At 42.6% G+C, this 24,645-nt stretch overlaps 1 protein-coding gene across 1 annotated transcript in view; it reads right to left on the bottom strand.

Annotated features, from left to right (window-relative positions):
- The window catches only part of okr (DNA repair and recombination protein RAD54-like okr), a 152,559-nt gene that overhangs the window by 12,266 nt on the left and 115,648 nt on the right, over positions 1-24,645 (bottom strand). The window contains exon 10 of the mRNA XM_080272769.1: positions 8,309-8,507. Within this exon, the coding sequence (XP_080128895.1) occupies positions 8,309-8,507 (199 nt within the window). The remainder of the gene's footprint in view (positions 1-8,308; positions 8,508-24,645) is intronic.

The following is a 24,645-nucleotide window of genomic DNA, read 5'->3' as shown; positions in this document are numbered from 1 at the left end:
ACACTTCAATAAGCTGACATCATCGTCTACAAGTTTCTAATTAAAACAGTCACTAAGCCCTCAGGTGATCCTTTAACCCCTTGACCGCGGGGCGTCACTTTCGTGACGCTTGGGAGCAAGGGATCATACCGCGGGACGTCGCTTTTGTGATTCTGTGTTATTTTGAATTCACCCGGGCTTCCAAGTGGGGGCTTGTATCATCTATCAGTACTGCCAATGTTCAACACTAGTCAGCACTCCTAATCTCATCTGTACTCCCATCCATTGTTGACAATTTAGCCATTTCTCCCCGTTCTAGACTCCCCTCCCTACCCCCCCCTCCATTACCCTATCCTCTCGCCTGCCCGGCCGTGCTACGCTAAGTAAATCTTCCCTGGAATTTTTCACTTATTTCATCCATTGAAATAAGCCCTATGCCCTATTCTTATACCAAATAATATATACAAGAAAGAAATAAGGTAAGTGAGAGTGTCATACACCTGGAATTGGCTAATTATCACCTGACAACACCTCACGTGCACTCGTTCGCTAATTTTCGCTGTTTTTTTCCCCTTGAAATATGCCATATAATCTATTTTCGTAATAAATATACATATAAGGAGGGAAGGGAGAAGCCTAAGTGAAATTTATATTCACCTGGAACTACCTAATTTATAATGTATTGTCTAGATTTCCTGCCTATCACTTCAGTGAAATACATAGCTGTTTCAAGAGCTACGTTGGTAGTACTGAATATCCCCTAAGTAGGCCTCAACCCGGGCCGGCCCTCCTTTATCAGTTCTCTCTCATCTTCCAAAGATGAGGTACGCGTCAGTTCCACTTGCTGACTTCGGGGCCTTTTTCACCCCCATGCAAAGGGCCCTGTGACCTTTACCCCCTACTAAACCTCGTGTGGAAAGAGGTAAAGGGCTGACCATTGATAAAAGAGTGACTACGATCTTTCTATTGAGTAAAACAGTGCAAGTGGAATTGTAAATAATGTGTAAATAATGTGTAAACAGCAAGTGAAAGTAATGAATGTAAATATACGTGAACAATGGAAAATAGTTTTATAAGTTACTTCAAGTGACAGTGCATAACACAGTGTAAATAAAATAGAAATGTAAATAACGTGAATAAAATAGAGAACGTAAATAGAAATGTAAATGAGTAGTATTATAAGAATATGAGTATATACCCTAGGAGTAATGAAAGTGAAAGTTTCACTCTAGCATGTCTGAATACTATGAGTTATGAGAGTGAAGATGAAAGTGACATTCACTCTCAATGCTAGCATACAGGACGAGAAAGTGAATGCTACTTATTTTACTGAAAGAAATTGAATCCCTACAGTGACAATAAACTAATACTACTGAAGGAAACTTATGGATAAAGACTGTAGATATATATAAGTGTTATATAGTAATAGAAATATAAAGTGTGAGGGGTTTTACGAATAATAAATGACAGAGTACCAAGAGCGAACTAGCTTAAGTGCGGCGGTCAGATGCGCTCATAATTTTCATTACTTTCACAGTGTTTTTTTTTTTTGGAGTATGGATCCCAAACTACTTGAAAATCATAGAGTAGTGTTTATAGTGTTAATATCTGGCCGTGGTAATCATATTACGGGTTGTCGGGAAGTGTAAAGTGGAGACTTCGTTACCCAACCCCAGAGGTCTCCACAAGTCCTACGGTAACTGACGAAGGCTCAACAAACATTCCAGAAGAAAGCTGAAGGTATGTGCCATAAGCATATATAATTTTAATATTCTAGGACTAATAACTGATTTTTGGCAAATATTTTTTGAGAGCCTGTTGGAGCCCGAATAACCCCGCGGCACATGCAAAACATCGGTAAACATGCCCGCGGTGTAGGGGTTAAGTGAGTCTCCTGATGGATGGAATAAGTTTTGTAGCTCTAGCTTGAACTCATTCAAGTTGATCTATAATTTTGATAAGTGTAGGGACTAAAACTTCACAGTGGCTGTATTAAGGAGTTATTGACTGCAAGAACAATCTCTTTATTCCTATAACAAAACTGTCTCTGAATGTAACCGAGCAATATCTGGGCCCTTTTCTCAACTGTACATTGATACACTGTTTGGAAAACTTTGAGTCACTACTGATCAATCCACGTAGGTACTTTTCCAAATCAGTCATCCCCAGAGTTCCCCCCCAGAATGAATAATCTGACCCAGGATTTGCATGGCCAATATGCATCACCTTGCATTTCTGCAAGTTCAATGGGATTTGCCTTGTCTCAGACCATTCCCCTAGCTAACACGTCATATTTTTTTTCTTTTTCTTCTTCCATTTTGTTAATGCAAACAAGAAGGAACCAAAGGCCAGGAGCCCACAAACCGTTCCTTGCAAGAAGAATACAAAAACAATACAACAGAGAGCCAATTTCAAGATCGGTTAATTTCAAGATGCCTGGACACACTGCGTTTGAAAGACTGGAGATCATAGGAAGTAGGAATTATAGACAGAGGGAGACAGTTCCAGAGCTGACCTGTTGCATAAATGAAGGACTGGGAGTAACAGTTAACTCTTGCATTAGAGACTTGGACAGAAAAGGGATGAGAGTTTGTTGCTAGACAGGTACAGGTTATCCCTTAATTCACGCGAACTTTTTTCACGCGATTTCGGTTATCCACGAATTTTTTGTACAATAATTAAAACAAAATTATAGTATTCAAATAAGTAATTTCAATATACAAGAGAAATAAATAAAATATAAAAAATGCCTACTGCTGCCCGTGTGCACACATATATGTATGTGTGTATGTGTATGTGTGTGTGGGAGCCTGTGAGATCGGTCTACCAGCACCACAGAGTCAGTTTGAATCCGACGGTCGAACCATGCATGACTTGCAAATCGTTATTTGTGGCTTATTTTTCTGCCTTCCAGTAATTGCTAGCCTTGTCTGTCAACATGGGGCATAAGTGTAGTGCTAGTGATGCATGTGGTAACACACCAAAACTGACTTGTAAAGTGATGTTGCTGACAGAGAAAGTTAAAGTGTTGGACAGACTTCAGGGTGGAATGTAGGCGACAATTCTCCGTCAGGACGATTCCCCGTCATTTATTTACATACCAGTTTATTTAGCAAGTACAGTACACTAGTTTTTTACTTATATGAGTTATAAAATCCTCCTGAAAATTAGTTATTAAAGTATTAATTAATCAATAATAAGTATATTACTACAATGACGGGGAATTGTCCATGTTTTGACAGTGAATTGACTTGATGGTGAATTGTCTCAGAACCGTATGTTTGGGGTGAGTCAACTGTTCATACAATAAAGGAGAACGTAGCATACGGGAGACAATGAGGGCTAGTGCAGCAGACTGCTAAAGTGTCTCCACCTGCACCTGTGAATTGTCTTGTAACCGTATGTTTGGGGTGAATGAGTCAACTGTTCATACAATAAAGAAGGCAGAATGTAGCATACGGGAGGCAGTGAGGGCTAGTGCACCAGACTGCTGAAGTGTCTCCACCTACGCCTGTGCTTGTCAGGTTTCAGTTTTAAATTTGTTACATTTTTGTTGTTTTTAATACTTTATGCTAGTTTATAAGGTGTATGTAGTGCATAAACAGTATTATTCAGATGTAATATACGTATAGACATGCGTAATTATGTGCACACAAGGGCAGAACATATACGTGAATTTACCACATACGCAAAGGGTCTGGGAACCTAACCCTCGCGTGAATTAAGGGCTTACCTGTACACGCCGGTCGTAGAGGTAGAGGGATGAAAGCAGACAGTTCAGAGCAGTGACCATTAAAGTAGCGACAGAAAAAAGATAAAGATGCAACAGTGCGGCAAAGAGACAGAGTTGAAGACAGCCCGTAAGAAGAGGACAGTTAATGAGACAAAAAGCCTCTGACTCCACCCTGTTGAGAATAGCTGTATGTGGGGAGCCTCCTCACACATAAGAATTGTACTCTATACACAGGCAAATAAGACCCGTGTATAAAATCAACAACTGTGCAGGGATAAAGAAGGTATGGAGTCAGCTTAGCACACCTAATCTCTTGGAAGCAGATATTACAAAAGACGTAACATGATCTTTCCAAGATAAATCCCAAGAGAATGAAACCCCAAGTATGTTTAAGGTTGATGCAGGACTGAGCTGGATATTATCAAACATTAGTGGGTATACCTGTGGAAGATTTTGTTGGGTTGATGGGTGTAAGAACTGACTCTCTGATGCATTAAAAACAACAAGATTATTTTTATCCCAGTCAGAGATATGAGCCAAGTCAGATATTTGGTGTGCCATAATTAAGAAACCTGGCCTTGATGTCGAGAGCATGACAAATTATCGTCCTGTCTCTAACCTGTCTTTTTTATCCAAGATTATTGAGCGGGCCATACTTGACCAACTCTTACCACTACTGGAACACAACAGAGTTGTTCATGTTGTTCAATCAGCATACAGAAAATACCATTCGACTGAAACTGCACTAATAAGGATTCAGAGCGACTTGGTGGCAAACACTTGTAGTGGGATGTCCTCTCTCCTAGTTCTTTTGGATCTGTCTGCAGCTTTTGATACAGTAGATCATAAACTATTGTTGGATGATCTGTATTTTTATGGCGTTCGTGATAGTGCCCTTTTGCTCCTTAAGTCGTATCTGTCGGACAGATCTCAGAGAGTGGTTGTTGATTACGCTAGCTCTGATTCTGCTCCTCTTCTATTTGGAGTCCCTCAAGGATCAGTTTTGGGTCCAATTCTATTTACTATCTACACAAGTAGTTTTTTACTTGATGCTCATGATGTGTCCTATCATTTTTATGCTGATGACACCCAGCCCTATGTTAAGATGTCAGATATCAACGATACTAAGATAAAGTTTGAATCTCTAATGTCTGATATTAAGATTTGGATGGCTAAGAGGAAACTTAAGCTGAATGATGGTAAAACTGAGATCATCATCATCAGAGGAAACAGATGGGGTGATGACACTGACAATGCCCTGGCTTTGAACATTGGCGTGTCACAGCTGCATCCAGTCAGTTCTGTTCGAAATTTGGGTGTTTATTTTAATTCTAAGTTAAATTACAAAGAACACATTAATCAGGTTGTAAGAGGGTGTAACTTGCATATCAGAAATCTGTATTTTGTGAGAAGATTCCTGAATAGACAGTGCCTCCTAACATTGGTCCATGCAGTGGTCTTGTCTCGTGTTGATTATTGTAATTCACTGTGGGTTGGTCTTCCAAATAATATACTAACAAAAGTTCAGTCTGTGTTGAACAGGGCGGCACGGCTTATCTTTGGTCTCCCCCCGAGAACCTCAACTACCCCGTTTCTGATTGAGTTGCATTGGTTACCAGTAAAGGCTAGAACTGAATTTAAACTGTGTCTTATTACATTCAAGGTTCTTAAGTTTGGTGAACCGAAGTATCTTGCTGAATTGTTAAAACTCCCATCGACACGCCCGGGTGTGATGTTACGCAGTGAAGATGATTCCTTGCGTCTTGATGAGCCAGGAGCCATTCACCAGTCATCTTTCTCTGATCGTTCTTTTGCATATAGAGCCCCTAGATTATATAACAGATTGCCATTGTCCATAAGACAACTCTCTACTGTTGAATCCTTTAAGAGACAGCTGAAAGCCTTTCTTTTTTCAAAATGCTACGATCTGGAGAGAGGTATTATGACAGATGATTATAGGGTTTAATTTTTGCCACTTTCATGTATATATGATGTAGCTTGTATTATATACAAGAAATGTCACAATTCTTGTAACTGTAAAAATAACGAGCGCTAGTGAATTCCCAAAAGGAAGAACTGGCGCTTTTGAGAAACAAAAGGCCAGATTATTATTATTATTATTATTATTATTATTATTATAGTTTCACCTTTTGTTTGTTGAAGTAACTGCTGAGATGGACGTTGCAGGAACTGAATGGAAAGCTGAAAGGTGGAATCATCAGCGTATGAGTGGACAGGGTTAGATGTACAGCTTAGAAAGTCACTGATGAATAAAAGGAAGAGAGATCGTGAAACAGCAGAGCCCTGAGGAACACCACTGTTCATAGATCTAGGAGGAGAACAGCGGCCGTCTACAACAGTAGCTATTGACGAGCAGAATGGAAGCTATAGCTGAAGGCACAGACGGAAGGATAGAAACCATAAGAAGGCAGTTTGGAAATGAAAAAGTTATGCTAGACTCTATCAAGTGCAATGGCATAGCTTTCGCCAAAGTCCCGAAAGGAGGATGACCAGGAGTCTGAAAGGTAGGAGACAAGATCACCTGTGGAGCATCCCTGACAGAACCCACACTGACAATCAGAGAGAAGGTTGTGATTGGAAAGATGCTTTAAAATTTTCTGTTAAGAATAGACTCAAAAACTTTTGAGACACAGGATGTTAAAGCAACTGGGCGATAGTTAGAGGGTTGGGAATGGTCACCCTTCTTTGGGACAGGCTGAATGAGAGCACCCTTCCAGCAAGGAGGAAAGGTACAAGTTGATAGACACAGGTGAAAGTGTTTACCTAGGCAGGGTGTAAGCACAGAAGCACAATTCTTGAAGACAGCAGAAGGGACCCCATCAGGCCCATATTCCAAGTTAGTATTGAGGCAGGTGATGGAAGAAACTACATCAGCTGAAGAAATTTTAATGTAAGCCATGGGGAAGTCAGAGGGGGGAAGTGATGGAGGAACAGCGCCGGAATCGTCTAAGGTGGAATTGGAGTGGAAAGTCTGAGTGAGGAGATTTGCTTTATCAGTAGAAGAAATAGCTACAGAGCCATCAGAGTAAAAAGACGAGGGAAGGATGATGAGGTAAAGTTGTTAGAAAGGTTTTTGGCAAGGTGCCAGAAGGAGTGGGAAGAATTTGAGTTGGAGAGTTGAAAGCATTAGTATGGATGAAGTTATTTTAAGCAGAGTGAAGAACAGACTTAGCACAATTCCAGGCAGAAACATAAAAAAGATGTGATTCAGGGGTAGGTTGGCTCCAGTTATCTTTTATAGGCCCTCTCCTTGTTCAGGACAGCATTAGAACAAGTGTGATTAATCCAAGGCTTTCTTGCATTAGTCAAAGGATATGAGAAAGTAATGTATGTTTCCATGCCCAAGAGAATAACCTCTGTAATGCGCATGGCACATTCAGATGGTTCCCGGCCATGGAAGCAATAATCATTCCAGAGAAAATAAAAAAAGTACTGACTGAAGGTAATAAGGTTGTGATCAGAGAAGCCCAAAGGAGAGTAGAGATTAACAGCGTAAGCACAAGGATTAGTTGAAAGGAAGTGGTCAGTTATGTTGGAACTCTCTCCAAGACGATCAGGGATACAGGTAGGATGCTGTAAGAGCTGCACTAGGTCATTAAGGATAGAAAAGATGTAGGCTTGTTCACCAGGTGAATCAGTGAAAGGAGAGGAGAGCCAAAGGTGGCGGTGAACACTGGAATCTCCTAGAATGGAGATTTGTGAGACAGGAGAAACGGATAGGATGTTCGAAGAATTTTTCATAGTCGGTATAATTAGGGGATAAGTAAACATCACAGATATATTCAGCCAAAGAATCACAGGAAAGCTGAAATCAGAAAATAGTGAATTCAGAAGAATCAAGTTCAGGACCACAAGAGCAAGATAAGTCATTGCATACATAAACACAGCAGCCACCTTTGGCTTTGAAATGAGTATAGAGAAAGTAGGAGGATACAGAGAAGGATTTGCTATCAGTTGCCTCAGACAGCTGAGTCTCAGTAAGAAGAGGTGAGGTTTAGAGGAGGAGAGGTGGTGCTCAACAGAGAGAAAGTTGGAGGAAAAGTCGCAAATGTTGCAGAAATGAAGAAGAAGCATGTCAGACAGTGGTTCCAGGCAATTCACTGAGTTGTTACTGGGAGAGAGGCAGATAGTTGGGGGCATTTATGCCCCCCCCACCTGGGGACTCCAAGGCTTGGTAAAATAACGCCATTATTTTTTAAAATTTTGAATAGGAAGTGTAGTGTGTAATGTGCATGTAATTTGGTGTTGACAGTTAGAGAAACTTCTACTGGAGAGCACTGGCCCATGCTCTGTTACTGAAACACTGAAAAAGTACAGCAAAGGGGGATAGTCAGGAGCTAGTCCTGAGGGCTGATGAAACAGGAGCTCCAGCTCTCCCTGTCATCAGCTTTCGATCTATCTTGGAAGTACTGCCCTGCTCAACTGATGCTATAGTCTGCCTGGAGTTTTTCAGTCCCTTCAAGACTACTTACATTTGCTCCAAGTTTGATGTCCTTTCCAAAAATAATGGGATATCCATGACTCAATGGATTTTTGCACTATTTGGGAACTACAGGCCTTTTTAAGAAGACATACCTTGGCTCGCTTTTTGATGGACATGGACCCATCAAGTCGCACATATGGGTAATTTCGGAGGGCAGCCAAGTCCTGGAACAGGTCGAGAGTTTGAGTGTAGTTGGAGATAAGCACCACCTTGTCATCTGAACTGCTACGGATGACAGCTAAAAGAGCATCCAGCACTGCAACCTTCCCAGATAGTTCTGGGCGTAGTTTCCTGTCATGGAAAGATAGTTCAGTATCGTCAACATCATTCACCATCATCATCCGGACCTCCTTTCCCACCCTAGGGCAGGGTGAGGGATAGGTCAGTAGATTAAAAAAATAAAAAATAAAAATAAAAAAATAAACAAAATAAACAAAGACATGAATTACTGCAAAATTTTCTTTACCCAAAGTTTTAAAAGGAAAATGATAGATGGCAAAGTACAGCAAAGTCTCGTTACACATCAGTTCAATATGTGATAAATCACTAAAATGATATTTTGAAAGTTAGACACTATTTTGGAATAGCAGTTGAAAATAAGGTCATGAATTAGCGAAATCGATAACTGCGACAGACACCTCTGAGAATCTTGTATGGACGCAGTGACACAAGCAAACCAACAGTCAGTCAGCTGTCTGAGCCAATATAGCTGCCCATTGTCTACAGGCGCAAAATCCCCATCTTGGGTCTCTGAGGAGGCGGAGGCCTCTGCACCAACCCTTTGAAGACCCCGTCCTGCTCATCCACTCGCTCATGTGTTACATGCCAGTGATCATCTCCTCTATGTTCTCCGAGTTACTTACCCTTCTCACCTCCATAAGGCAATTGCTGTCACCAAGCAACAATGCAAGTATGCTATGAACAGTGTTGCATGCAACAGTGGGTTGTGAGAAAACTTTTAGTGTGTGAAATATGTGAAGCTTGTAGCCTGGAAATCGTGTCTGGTGCTTTCCCCAGTGGACAGCGTGGTGCTGTTGATCCTGCCGAGAACAAGGCTAAAAGGGCAAGGCATAGCCTTTCCCATGATATGAAATTAGACACTGTTAAGCGTCATACGGAGGGGCAGAGACTAAGCAAGACCACTGATGCCCTAAAGCTGCCCCAGTCCACAATCTCGATGGTGATAAAGAATTCTAATACTGTTATTGTGGTGTTGCACGATGTGCCTTCCATGGCTGCTAAACGATTAGCCAGATCAAAGGAGTCTATCCTGGAGGAGACTTAGCGTTTCCTAGCTCTTTGGGTTACTGAGCTGAACTGAGCAAAGCAACATCTTCACTGATCCTTTACCTACACTAAATCTCTTGATCTGTGGATGGACTTTCTTGGGGACTTTGATGGATTCAGAGCTTGTTTCAGAACCATAATCCATGGGCAAACTGATTACTTTAAGGAGAGTGAAGTCCACGGGGAAGTTCAGGTCACAGCACTTAGAAAGATATCATCATCATCATCATCCGGACCTTCTTTTCCGCCCTAGGCAGGGTGAGGAGTAGAAACATTCAGACAGCGCAAATTTGTCCAATCCAATGGGCCACGCTTCCATTCACTCATCATTCAAGCCCCCGGAATCCTGGCTTTATGTGATATGCCAAAAACATTCACCACATTCTGTAGCTTCACATAAACGTATCCGCTAGAGTCAATCCGGACGCTGCCATGTTAAAAAAGGGGTGCCAAATCCCTGATCAAGCACTTCTCCTCACAATATTTATCCAACCAGCTTGGTCTCTTGTCAGTCCCCTAGCCTCACTGACTTCCATACCTCTCTTCCTCACACATTCATCCACCATATCCATCCACCTTCTCCTTGGCCTACCTTGCCTCCTCCCTCCTTCAGATTCACTCAGATATACCTTTTTCACCACTCTGTTGTCATCCATTCTCTCTCTACATGACCACACCATCTCAGTACACTCTCCTCAATTCTGGTGTCCACAGACTTCCTCACTCCACATCTTTCACGAATCACATTATTTCGTATCCTATCCACCCTCTGTACTCCACATACATTCCTCAGCAATCCTCCACTGCTCTCACTCTTGACTTTCATGCCACACCATTGTCTCACATCCACATGTTACAGTTGGCATTAACACTCCTTCGTGTAAGTCTCGTGCAGCTGCAACACTCAAGCCTCTGTTTCTTATCAAGGCCTTCATTGCACCAGCTACTTTTCTTCCTTGTGTCACTCTACTTTCAACTTCTTTTGCACATTTTCCTCACTTTTTTATCATTGTACCCAGGTATTTGAACTCTCTCACCAATTCCATTCTCTCTCCATTCACTGTAACATCACACTGGGGGTCACCTTCTCTCTCAATAACAATCACTTTACTCTTTCCTATATTTACTCTCAATGCACGAAGCTCAGTAAAACTCTGCACTAGCCTACCAAGTTCTTGTCTGGTACTTGCAAGCAGTACTGCATCATCAGCATACAACAAATTTGAGATATTCCATCCATCACCGTTCATTACCAATGCCATCCCTCTCTCCATTACTCATGTTTTTACTTCTCTCATCACCCCATCCATATACATATTGAACAATCATCGGGACATCACACAACCTTGTCACACGCCCACACTGATCGTGAACCATTCGCTTAGATGCCCATTAACCATTACACATTCTTCACTGCCATCATAAAAACTCTTGACGGCACCTAGCAGCTGACCATCTACACCGTACATGCGCAAAACTTTCCATAATCCTTCTCTGTCCACTTTGTCATATGTTTTTTCCAGATCTATGAATGCCATAAACACCTTATGGTCCTTCTCACAAGCATTCTCTGCTATCTGTCTCACTGCAAATATTTGATCCACACATCCTCTGCCACTCCTACAGACACCCTGTTCATCACTCACGAGGACTTCTGATATCTCTCTTACTTTTTCTATAATAATTCTTCCATATACCTTCCCTACCAAACTCAATAAACTTATGCCATGATAATTCTTGCACTCACTTCACTCACCTTTATTTTTGTACAGGGGTACAATCACAGCCTTCTTCCATTCTGCAGACACAGTTTCACTCATCCATGCCTTCTTATATATCTATAACAAGCACTTCATTCCACTTTCTCCACTACACTTAAGTATCTCTGCATACACCTCATCAACCCCAGTTGCTATCCCATTTTTCAGCCACTTCACAGCACTCTTCACCTGTGCGAGTGTCACGGCTCCTGGTACTGCATTCTTTCTCTGCACACCCTCAAAACCAATCATGTTCACAGCCGCTCTGCTCTCTTTATTCCCATTCATCAGGCTTTCAAAATATTCTTTCCATCTGGTCCTTACTTCATCCCCATGGGTTAATAATCTTCCACCTGCATCCTTCACACCATCACATTTCTCTCTGCTCTCACTTCTACATTTCTGCATCTCTTTCCAGAATAACTTCCTTATATCAGAGTAGTTCGCATTCATTTTCACTAGTCCCTTTACATGCTTCTTGCTGTCAGTATATTCAGTTCTTATTTCCACTGAACCCCTGTCCTGTAACCACTTTAGCCACCTCTCTCTCTTTTCCTCCACTGCTCTCTTAACCTCCTGATCCCATCATGCCATACCTTTCTTCTTTGTTGTTACTCTTGCCACAACACATACCACTTTACCATTCCTAACTAAGCAATCCCAATATGCATTTCACAGGCTGTCCAGATCCATTTTCTTGCAATTCACTGATTCTAACTCCTCCTCTACTTTAGTCCTGTAATCATCTGCCATTTCTTTGATCCTCAGCTTCTCAACTTTCAGCCTTTCTCCCTGACTGCTCCTCTCTCTCCTGATCCACCTCACTCCTCTCAGCATGACCTTGCATACCACAATCATATGATCTGAAAGACCTCCACATCGTCCTCTCACGGCCCTCTTTCAGCAACCATTCCTATCATCGACCTCTCTGCGGGCAAGCAGTCAATCAGGCTTCTTTCACGCACAATCCCCTTTCCCTCTATACCATGTATACTTATATGCATTTTTGTTTGAAATACGAGTTACAAATGCACAACATCCTCTCCTGACACATATCCTTTAGCTGCTTCCCACTACCATTTTCCCCTGATACTCCATAACAACCCATTATATCATCCTCAGGACCAGTGTCTACTCTTCCATTCATATCCCCCATTATGATCACTTTATTGCTCCTGGGCATTTCTCCCACTACTTCACCCAGCTCATCCCAAAACCTGTCTACTCTCTCTCTCACTCCTGTCCTCACATGGTGCATACATAGAGAGAGAGAGAGAGAGATACTGTGTGTATATATACTGTATATATATACACACACACACACAGTATCTCTCCCCCGCCACCCCTGTGGCGGGAGGGACACAACCTGGCCGCACTGTGGGGTGGTACTACTACTTTGTGGCCAGGTTGTGTTAGGAAGAATACTGCCACCGTATTCCCTGTGTGTCGTAAAAGGCGACTAAAAGGGGCGGGGTGAGGGGACTAGGGACCCCCTCCTCTGTTTTTTAGTTCCTAAAAAGAGACAGGCCAGAGAAAGGGATGGGGGATGGAGTTATGCCCGTACCCTGAAGATTGGGTCTATGAGTGTGCGTGGATGTAGTACGATTGAGGATAAAAGGGAGGAGATTGGGAGAATGTTTGTGAGAAGAAAGTTGGATGTGTTAGCTTTGAGTGAATCGATGATGAAAGGGAAGGGGGAATCTATGTTTGGAAGTGTGAATGGAAGATTGTCAGGTGTTGACAGAGGAAGGGCAAGTGAAGGTGTGGCCTTGTTAGTGAGTCCGGAAGTACAGCAATGTGTGACTGAATGGAAGGAGGTGTCATCGAGACTGATGTGGGTGAAAGCGAAATTTGAACGTGAGTTGTGGGTGTTTGTGAGTGCATATGCGCCTGGTAGTGAAAGGGATGAACAAGAGAGGGAGTCTTTATGGAATGATGTTGATGAGTGTCTGCAGAGTTTTGGAGCGAATGTGAATGTGGTAATGATGGGAGATCTGAATGCTAGAGTGGGAAATGTAGCAGTTGAAGGCGTAGTTGGTATACATGGTGTGCCTGGAAGAAATGAAAATGGGGAACAAATGATAGTGATGTGTGTTGAGCGAGAGATGGTGATTGGGAATACGCTGTTTGAGAAGAAAGATATTTATAAGTATTCATGGGTGAGACAGGAGGGTGGAAGGGTTGTTGACAGAGCTTTGATGGACTATGTGGTTGTGTCTAGGAATGTAATAGGAAGATTGTTGGATGTGAGAGTTCTGAGAGGGGAGGGTGGAGGTATGTCTGACCACTACCTGGTGGAGGGAAAGTTAAGAGTAGGTAAGAGATGGGTGAGAGCTAGGAGGGTTAGGTGTGGCAGGGAGGTTTTGAAAGTGAGTGAGTTGGATAAAAGAGAGAGAAAGATAGAGTATCAAGAGAAATTGAAAGATGAGTGGAACGCAGTGAAAGATCGGGAAAATGGCAGCGTGGAGGAGGAATGGCATTTGTTTAAGAGTGCTGTGGTGGGGCATGCAGAAGAGGTGTGTGGTGTGAGACGTGTGGGTGGTGGTGTAAGAAAAGGAAGTAAATGGTGGTGCGAGGAAGTAAGTATGGCTGTGGCTGAGAAGAGACGCGCATATGAAGTGTGGCTGCAGAGGAAGGATGAGATGTCATATGAAAGGTATAAGGAAAAGAGGAATAGAGCGAGAAGGGCTGTGCGTGATGCTAAAGTGGCAGCAGATGAGTAGTGGAGTAGGTGGCTGACAGAGAATTTTCAACAGAATAAGAAAATGTTTTGGAAGGAGGTGAAAAGGGTGCGAAAGGGAGAGTCTGGGAAGGAAGAACGAATAAAATCAGAGGATGGAAGGATGCTAATTGAAAGGGATGCAGTAAGGAAGAGATGGGCAGAGTATTTTGAAAGATTGTTAAATGTAGAGGAGGAAAGTGTGGCTGAGATTGTGGGGGATGGAAGGGTGCAAGGAATAAATGTGTTGGGAGAGTTAAATGATTCTTTGATCACGAAGGAGGAAGTGGAGAAGGCAGTAAAGGAGATGAAAACAGGGAAAGCTGCAGGTATGGATGGGTGTGCTGTGGAATACCTGAAGGGTGGTGGAGTGACTATTGTTGACCGGTTAGTAAGATTGTTGAATGTGTGCTTTGAGAAAGGTATGGTGCCAATTGACTGGGCAAGTGCTTGTGTGGTCCCGTTGTATAAAGGCAAGGGTGATAAGTATGAATGTACTAGCTTTAGGGGTATAAGTATGTTGAGTGTTGTAGGTAAGGTGTATGGTAGAGTGTTAATTATGAGAGTTAGAGAGGGTACAGAGGGAGTGATTGGTGATGAGCAGTGTGGCTTTAGGAGAGGGAGGGGATGCGTGGATCAGGTGTTTGCTGTGAGACAAGTGTGTGAAAAGTATTTAGCGAAAGGCAAGGATGTGTTTTGGACATTTATGGATTTAGAGAAAGCGTATGATAGAATTGATAGGGAGGCTTTGTGGACTGTTTTAAGATTGTATGGACTTGATAGAATTGATAGGGAGGCTTTGTGGACTGTTTTAAGATTGTATGGACTTGATGGTAGGTTACTAAAAGGGGTGAAAAGTTTATATGTAAATAGTAGAGCGTGTGTAAGAGTGGGAAATGCTGTGAGTGATTGGTTTCCCATGAGAGTGGGGCTGCGACAGGGATGTGTGGTGTCACCTTGGTTGTTTAATATTTACATGGATGGTGTTGTAAGGGAGGTGAATGCAAGAGTTTTAGGTGGAGGTCTGAGTCTGGTGAATGCTGATGGTGGAGAGTGGAATCTGAAGCAGCTGCTGTTTGCAGATGATACTGCACTTCTGGCTGATTCAGAGGAGAGATTGAGACAGTTGGTAGAGGAGTTTGGAAGGGTGTGTGAATGGAGGAAATTGAAAGTAAATGAGAATAAGCGTAAAGTGATGAAGTGCACGAGGTTGATAGATGGTAGGGGGATGAATATACTGTAGTTTTGAATGGTGAGTTGCTTGAGGAGGTAGATTGTTTTAAATATCTAGGGTCACATGTTGCTGTGGATGGAAGAATAGATGCAGAAGTGAAGTTTAGAATAAATGAAGTAGGAAAGGTGCTGGGAGGAATGAAAAAAGTGTTTAAATGTCGTTCGCTTAGAATGGATGTAAAGAGAAGGCTGTGTGAGGGTGTTGTGGTACCGACTGCGTTATATGGGGCTGAAACATGGAATATGGGTGTAGCAGAGATGAAAAGTTTGAATGTAATGGAGATGAGGTGTCTGAGGAGTATGTGTGGAGTGACGCGTATGGATCGGGTGAGAAATGATGAAGTGCGAAGGAGAACTGGAGTTGTTCGGGAGATGGCTGGTAGAGTTGAGCAGAGGATGTTGCGATGGTTTGGGCATATAGAGAGAATGGATAATGAGCGATTGGTGAAAAAGATAACTAGATTTGATGTGAGAGGTGTAAGGCTGAGAGGAAGACCACGAATAGGATGGATGGACGGTGTGAACAGAGCGTTGGATGCGAGAGGGATGTCTGTTGAGCAAGGAAGAGTGGCTGTGCGTGACAGAAATAAATGGAGAGAAATTGTGAATGAATACGTGATGATGCAGCCCTGAGGGGATATTCTCCCGCATTTGGTCTGATCAGCTAGTCAGGTCAGGTGCGGGTAAGGGGATGGGTCTGTTATGATGTGGTAGGGGTAAACCAGTTCTGCTGTCGGGCCCTGCTGCGGATGTCACTGATTGCATTGCGCAGTTGACCCTTGTGCGGTGAGGATCTGTCCGTTCTCCCCTTTCGGGCTAAGATGCGAATGAATGTGTTTGAATGGATGAGTAAATGAGGAGTGTGTCGTCCTGTCTCGGCTACCTCCCTTTCCTTGGGGGAAGCAGCCTAGGTATATAGATAGAATAGATGTAGGTGACTTTACACTCCCTCTTCTGTCTTTCATTCCTTCATTCTTTCCTCTCCCTTCTGCCTGTGGGTGACTCTACACTGAGTGACAAGCCAAATGGTTTCCTGTACACCAGGAAACCATTTACTACGCTGGGTGGTAACAATATAACCAAATTTTGGCGCCTGGTGGTTTAGTGGGTAATTATTGTGCTCCAGTCGGATTGAACTGGTGAAGGTTTATATCCAAAGGGTGATTGGGGTTTATTGCTCATGTAATGCCACTCAAGGATGAGTGAGGCTGGTCACTCTCATCTTAAACGTCAGGACCAACTGCCAAGCCATGGGCTTCTACACTCCTCATGGGGCAACGTAGGATTGGATGATGGATGGATGGATGGATACATATCTATCTATCTATCTATCTATATATACCCTCAGACCTTGAGTACCACGGGCAATATGGACTGGACAAGGACCGTGGTACTCAAATCCGCATCACTCAGACAATATGTTTACATGTATAATGGTACAATGTGTTCTGGCAACTCTCCATAACTCTCACTTTTACCCCTTGTTACAACCTCCTCCTAAATTACCGCCACTTGCATCCACCATCATGTAAAACATTGAAAGAGATATAACTATTCTAATTAAAAACATCAATGGTATTAAAAATAGCATTAACAAAAACAGAAGTAGGACCGGGTACCCTTTCGTTGGTACGTAGTTTCCTGGTATTTTCCTCCCACCCCTCACCCCCAATGTTGTCAAAGTTTTGCCTTGTATCATGTGGCCTTCAGGAGAGACCTTAGGTTGTATGGTTAGACGAAAATTTATGGGTCTGACTGTTTTAGGGGACGAAATAAAATGAAAAATTTTGTGCTGACCAGAAAAAATTACTTTCATCCTTGTGTTCTCGTGACTTAGTGTTTGGTTTCACATTCTTAGTTTGATATTGCACTTCCCTACACATTATGGACAGACTAAGCATATGGCTAAACTGCCCAGTCAGTCCGAAATGTGTTGGGAAAAGCGATAATGAACGAAGAATGTGAAACGGAACAATAACTCACGAGAACACATGGATGAAAGAGTAATTTTTTTTGGTTTGCAAACATTTTTGTTCCATTTTGTCCCCTAAAACTGCCAGACTCATAAATATTAGTCTAACCATATGGCCTAATGTCTCTCCTGAAGGCCACATGATACGAGAAGGTGGAACTCTGACAACATTATGGGTGGGGGGTGGGGAAAGAGTGCCGCGAAGCTACGTATCAACACAAGAGTACACAGCCCGACTTCCACTGATGTTTTTAATTACAATAATTAGATCTCTTTCACTGTTTTATCCGATGGTGCGTATAAGGGGGGTTAATTTACATAGGGAAAAGAGGTAAGGAGTAAGAGTGAGAATTTCTCTGACGCTCCACATAACGTCCTACTGGCCTAAGCTTCTCAGTCAGCTTCAGGACAACATAAACTTTCACAGCTGCCAGGTTTGCATCACTTCCTACGCACGACCTTTATCTTCTCCTGGTCCTTCCAAATCGTTATGATGGTGCTTTCATTCATGCCATTCTTTTTTTTGCCATTTCGGTAAATATACGCTTTACTTAAAGCTGTAGAAGGACTTTAGCAATACAATTCATATTCCTGCAGTTTGTTTTCTGTGATTTTTTGTTTTCAGGGTGGTAAATTACCATTGCCTGTTGAAAAATATCCCACTTTTTATCATCACATTCCTTAAGCTGTACCTATGATTGTCTTGGTTTTCGTCTCCCAACTTCCCAACTGGATGCTAGGTTAGGTTAGGTTTAATTATTAAGTGTATTTAAACTAGGTTAGGTCAAATGTAGTTAACACTTAGGATAGGCTCTTTCGCTGTAACCCTGACGAGTCAAACGGGTTGACACAGTGGAACACAGCTAAAAACAACAGGGAAGCAGAATCAGCATGAAAAGTTTATTTATCACCCAGAAGTAATCCAAAAAATATAAGACTATCAGGAAAAAGAGCGAAGAATGTGGAACTGAATGCTAACTTACAAGAGCACATGGATGGAAGTTTTTGTTTTTTCTGATTAACAAACATTTTGTTCAGTTTCGCCCCCTAAAACTGCGAAACCTGTATGACTGAGGTAGTCAGTGAGATGTGAGAAAGGACTCGATAGCTGTATGCTCAGTCAGTCTGAAATGTGTTGGGACGCACGCAATCGAACGAAAAATGTGGAACTGAACACTAATTTACGAGAACACATGGATGAAAGTTTTTTTTTTTTCTGATTAGCAAACATTTTCGTTTCATTACGTCCCAAAAAACTACGAAACCCATTATGAGTGTGGGGTAGAACTAGGTGAGGCGCGAGAAAGGACTGATAACCGTATGCTCAGTCAATTGGAAATGTGTTAGGATGCACGAAATTGAACGAAGAATGAGGAACTGAATGCTAACTTACGTGAACACATGGATAAAAGAGTAAATTTTTCTCTGATTAGCTAACAATTTCATTCCATTTCGTCCCTTAAAACTGCGAAACCCATTATGAGTGTGTAAAAGCTAGGTGAGGCATGAGAAAGGACAGATAACCATACGCCCAGTTGGTCCGAAATGTGTTGGGAAGCATAAAATTGAACAAAGAATGTGGAACCGAACCCTACTTTATGAGAACATATGGATGAGTTTTTTTTTTTTTTTTTTTCTGCTTAGCATACATTTTCATTCCATTTCATCCCCTGTAATTATGAAACCCGCAATTTTTGTCTAACTATTCGGCCTTGAGTGTGCCTAGGAAGCATATTTCCATTCTGTATGCGTATTCATCTCACCACCGGGAACCCTCAGCCAGGAAGGATGCTCGCCCAGTAGTTTCAAAACTAACCATATGTTTTTCTCGAAAATATGAGCAGTGATTCCCAGGCAAAATTTTCTCAGCCTAACCTAACTTAACCTAACCTATCCCACTAAGGCTGCATGGCTGAAGTGGCTGGATATGGTAGTGAGATAAATACCCATACAGAATGGAAATATGCACCCAGGACAGATAATCAGAGTTTAGAGGGTGACAACATCGCGCGCGACTTTCAAATTTAGTTGCCAGTCCAGCTGACTTCCCGCGTGAGCTCAAGTTTTTCTGCGTGTTGACATGACTTGTCTCAATATGCTTACCGCGTTAGAACAAAAACATGTTACTCAACCACGTGTTACTCAAGGAGTGTGTGTGTGTGTGTGTGTGTGTGTGTGTGTGTGTGTGTATATATATATATATATATATATATATATATATATATATATATATATATATATATATATGGCATCCCTACGTGTCAAGTGGGGTTGGTGGAGGATTAGTGCCCCTCCCTGTAAAACAATTAACTCTAAGCCCTTGACCACCCCGTTTGGGATACATGGCGTCTGGCAATGATGGCAATGATATATATATATATATATATATATATATATATATATATATATATACACACACATATATATATATATACTGTATATATATATATACACACACACACACACACATATATATATATATATATATATATATATATATATATATATATATATATATATATATATATATATAGTTATATATACACACACATATATATATATATATATATATATATACACACACACACATAGATAGATAGATAGATAGATAGATATATATATATATATATATATATATATATATCTATCTATCTATATATATATATATATATAAAGGATAGATAGCCGATAGACAGGACGACTCACTCTCCATTTACTCATCCATTCAAACACATTCATAGCATAGATATATACGCATATATATATATATATATCACCGCATCACACCGCACAAGGGTCAACTGCGCAATGCAAGCAGTGACATCCACAGCAGGGCCCGACAGCAGTAACCCCTCCAATATCCGGATCAATAGAGCCATCGGTAGGTTCGGATATTGGTTTCGTCCGGATATTGGGCCCCAGCTTATGGACTTGTACTTACAGACCCTAACACAGAGAAACACCTATACAACTCCCTCCGGACATGCATAGCACCTATTTAACACCCAAATCACACCAATAAGGCACATAAATGACTGAAATAAATGCAATAGAAACATAAAATGTGGGTTTAGAAGTATGTTCATACATTAATAAACATTCTGGTACTTATGGACTCTAACCGAACCTAACCTAACCGAACTCTGAAAAACACATTCCTACTGCACATGCATGAGGTAAGTTTAGTATGGAAAGAAGTACAGTATGACACTTTCTGGTAAGTATAGTATGGGAAAAAATACAATATGAAACATTCTGGTAAATATAGTATGGAAAATAGTACAACATGAAACATTCTGGCTACTTACAGCAAGTCCCTGGCCACCTCGATGAATAACCGCCTCCTCTCGGACTCTGACAGTAAGAACGATTTCCTGAAGCACTTGCACTACACTCTTCCTGAAGTCTTGCACTGAACTTAGTCACTAACACACAGAAGTCCGTTCTTTTCACAGTGTTCACTTTAGTCCAAATAATGTTCCATTAAATTTAAGTGTTGCACATTAACTTTTCCCAAGTTTTTTAAGTTTCCAAAGCCAAAACAAAGAAGGTTAGTTACGTTAAATTTCTTTTCTACTTAGTCTTTTCTCCCAACTTGAAAACCTTAACACAACACACCGTTTTTTCACTGCACAACACTCAAAATTCCCGTGTGGTCTAGTGGAGAAGTTCTTGCTGTTTATTCACTGTCAGAGCCCGAGAGTATCACTGGCAGGCGTCCAAGGGGTGCATCGGTGGGTAGTGGTGATGGCGTACCGACTACAGAAGACTCTGAAGACAGCCGCAAACTCACGTCGAGCGGTGACTCCACTGTAGCTGATGTGCTGGGCTGTGGCTCGGAGCATGAGGGCCTGTCTTGGGGAGGCAATGGAGTGGAACCAGGGCTTGGCACAGTGGGGGTCACGGGCCTGAAAAAACTGTCAATCGTTGACTGACGCAAGGACCGACGATTCTGGCGATTGATAATGCGCTGCCGGAAAGCACGCACTTCCTCCACGAGTCCCAAGGTCCCATCTCCCTGTCGCAGTCCGGGTGTTCCAGGTAGTCTAGGACGAACTCTAGATGTTCCCGGAGTGCGCTCAGCTTGGGGATGGCTGGAGTAGTGTCCTGCTGGGCGGAGTCTGCATCATCATCGCCTTCGTCGTCGGAATCTTCAAGTTCGGGACTGACACCAGCAACCGAAGACGCGATCTCGATATCAGACAACGTCTGATACCCAGGATCGCCCTCGTCGTCGTCCAACCACTCACGAACATCGTCCACATCAACATCGTCGCCGTGCGTACGTAGCCGTGCATGGAAGTCATCCACGTCAAACCCTAGGAAATCGTACTCCACATCTGTTCCGAGAAGCAGACGAGACCAACCATTTTCAAGAGTTTTCACAGGGACTTCCTTCCATGCACTAGCCCAGTTGTACAGCGCAGACTTGATGTTGTAGCGGCGAAAGGTTTTCCAAAGTCCGCTTGCCTCGAGTGTCACGTCCTTCCCTGCGCTCGTCCTCGTCCTCGAGAACCACCATCACCTCGTCCAGGAACTTCCGACGGTACAGGCGCTTTGTTGCCACGATCACTTCTTGGTCCATTGGTTGAATGAGAGCAGTCATATTAGGTGGCAGAAACATGCACCTAATACGGCCATTCTCAGCAACCAAGTCCTTGTCGCACGGGTGGGCAGGTGCATTGTCGAGGAGAAGGAGAGCCTTTACCTGGTCGCGAGGAATTCCCAGTGTCTTCGTCTGGTAATGTATGACCTCCTTGACGAAGTGATGGTGAAACCAGTCTTTGAAAATCACAGCTGTGAACCATGCTTTCAAAGAATGGTACCATACGACAGGAAGGACATCCATCACCCCACGAAGGCACCGAGGCTGCTTTGCACGGCCAACAATAACGGGCTTAAGCCGGTGCATGCCGTTAGCATTGGCACAACACAAAGCAGATATCCGTTCCTTAGAAAGCTTGCGGCCAGGTACACGCTTCTCCGTCTCATCGGCGAGAGTGTTCGTTGGCACCGAGCGATAGAATAGGCCAGTTTCGTCAGCGTTATAGACTTGACCGAGAGTGAGGCCCTCCCTGTCGATCAAGCCTTTCACCTTGTGCCGAAACTCGTCCACTCCATCCTCGTTAGCGTCCAATGCTTTGCCATGTGCTTTACGGTTAGTAAGGCCATGTCGTAACTTGAACGCGAAGAGCCAACCCTCGGATGCCTTGAAGTCAAGGGCGTCGTGAAGCCTTGCAAACTTCTCAGCAGCAGCCTTCAGCTCCGTTCCACGTACCATCACACCAGCTGCACGTTGCTGTCGATACCAAATCAACGTGGAGCGGTCGATCTCTGCATACTTGGGGGTAAACATAACCTTCCTCTCCACGTTGCGTTTGCTTCTCGACGAGAAGTCAGCCGTGTACTGCATGAGCTTGTCTCGGGAACGCTTGATATCGAACAAAGTTGACCGGGCCAGGTTGAACTCGCGGAGAATGCGAGAGGAAGACCAACCCGCATCAACCTTCTCCAATATCTCCCGTTTCTTCTCCAGAGTCAACACCACTCTCTTCCTTTTCTCAGGAGGCGGGGCCATCATCACACACACTAAGAGTATGGCAGAGAGCAGCAGGAGGCCTTGCAGCAAGTACGGCACCACCACAAAAGCGAGCACGTGGGCAGCCATGGCGAACAGCGCAGGTCTTGTCGCAGTGAGAGACAGGCGGGAAGTGGGGAGGATGCAGCGGTGCTCTATCGGACGTCGGAGGAATGACGAACCAAAACAATGCTCTCACGCAGCGCGTGCAGCAAGTTCAAATTACGGACGGCAAAAAATCGATTTTTTTTCCAATTTTTTTGGATTTTCGGACCATTTTGGGAATGTTTGATCCCAGGACGATAAGGTTCGGTTAGTGGGGATGTTCGGTTATTGGGCGTCCGGATATTAAAGTGATTACTGTATATATAGAGATAGATAGATATATACGCATATATATATATATTTTTAAATAACAGAACAGAGGAAGGAAAAACAAATGAGGAAAAAAAAAATAATCCATACACCAGATTACTGGTGTCCTCTATTCATAAAATATCTGTAACAGTTAGACTTGAACAGTTGTAGGTTGAAATTTGGAGGAAAACAACTCTGGGGAAGCGAGTTCCAGAGAGATGCAGTTCGGGGAATGAAAGAATTCTGATAGGCAGAAGTTCTGCAATATGGTTGAGTGACATTCCAGTCATGAGCGCTACCAGATGCCCGTGTAGCACGAGGGAAGGCATGGAGAGGTGGCACCATGGATGCAACTTCGTCTGAGCATTTGCCGAAAAAATATCTGTAAAATAATGTAAGGGAGGCAACATTCCTTCTTACTTGCAGAGGAGGTAGTTTATATGTAATGGCAAGGTTGTTAATGATTCTAACAGCTTTATTCTGAATTTTGTCTAGTTGTCTTAATGCAACCTCTCCACAACCATTCCACAAGGGTGAGCAATATTCAAGCTGAGAGCGCACATGACTGTTATAAATTATAGCTAACTGCTCATCGGCGAAGAAGTTACGGACTCTGTACAATAATCCAAGTTTCTTTGAGGCGGTTTTAGCAAGTGATCTGACATGAGAAGTCCAGCTGAGGGCACTGTTAAGTGAGACACCAAGAATTTCAATACTTTTGGAGATGGGAATATTAGTAGCACTGAAGGTAATGTAAGAATCTGGCATTATCTGTCTATTAGTAAACTGTATATATTTAGTTTTACTAGCATTAAAAGAGACAAGGTTGTTTTGTCCCCATTCACTGATTGTAGCTAGATCTTGATTTATGGAGATGGCTATACTGAGTTGAGAGGTAGAGACATTAGACTTTGTAAATGGATGTCTGAGTGTGAATGAACTATGTAGTGTTGAGTCATCTGCATATGAGTGAATGGGATTGTGAGTGACAGATAAGAGATCATTAATATGAACCAGAAATAGGGTTGGCGCCAGAACTGATCCCTGCGGCACGCCGGCGTTAATTGAGTGGAAATTCGAATATACATCATCTACTTTTACTCTTATTTTCCTGTCACTAAGATATGAAGAAATCAAAGGAACAAAAGACGTTAGTCCATAGCAAGGGAGTTTGGACAGCAGGGAACGGTGCCATACTCTGTCGAAAGCTTTAGAGATATCAAGAGCTACTGCATGAGTTTCTCCAAAAAGATCAATTGATTGATGGATGGTATGAGTTAAGAGATTGAGTATGTCAATGGTGGATCTTTCGTGGCAAAAACCATATTGTCTATCACTAATTAAGTTGTTGGATTCAAGATGTTTAACAATATGCTTATTAATTAAAGTTTCAAATACCTTACCAAGAGAAGATGTGACAGCTATTGGTCTGTAATTGGAGGGGTCAGACGAACTTCCTTTCTTCGGAACTGGGTGGATATTGGCTTCTTTCCATGAATTTGGGAATAAAGAAGTACGTATGC

This window comes from Coenobita brevimanus, chromosome 51 (genome assembly GCF_032717465.1).
Source record: "Coenobita brevimanus isolate Jiangsu-jjx chromosome 51, ASM3271746v2, whole genome shotgun sequence".
NCBI classification, from domain to species: domain Eukaryota; kingdom Metazoa; phylum Arthropoda; class Malacostraca; order Decapoda; family Coenobitidae; genus Coenobita; species Coenobita brevimanus.
The sequence above is the reverse complement of the archived record's forward strand: the minus strand, read 5'-3'. Positions and strand labels throughout refer to the sequence as shown.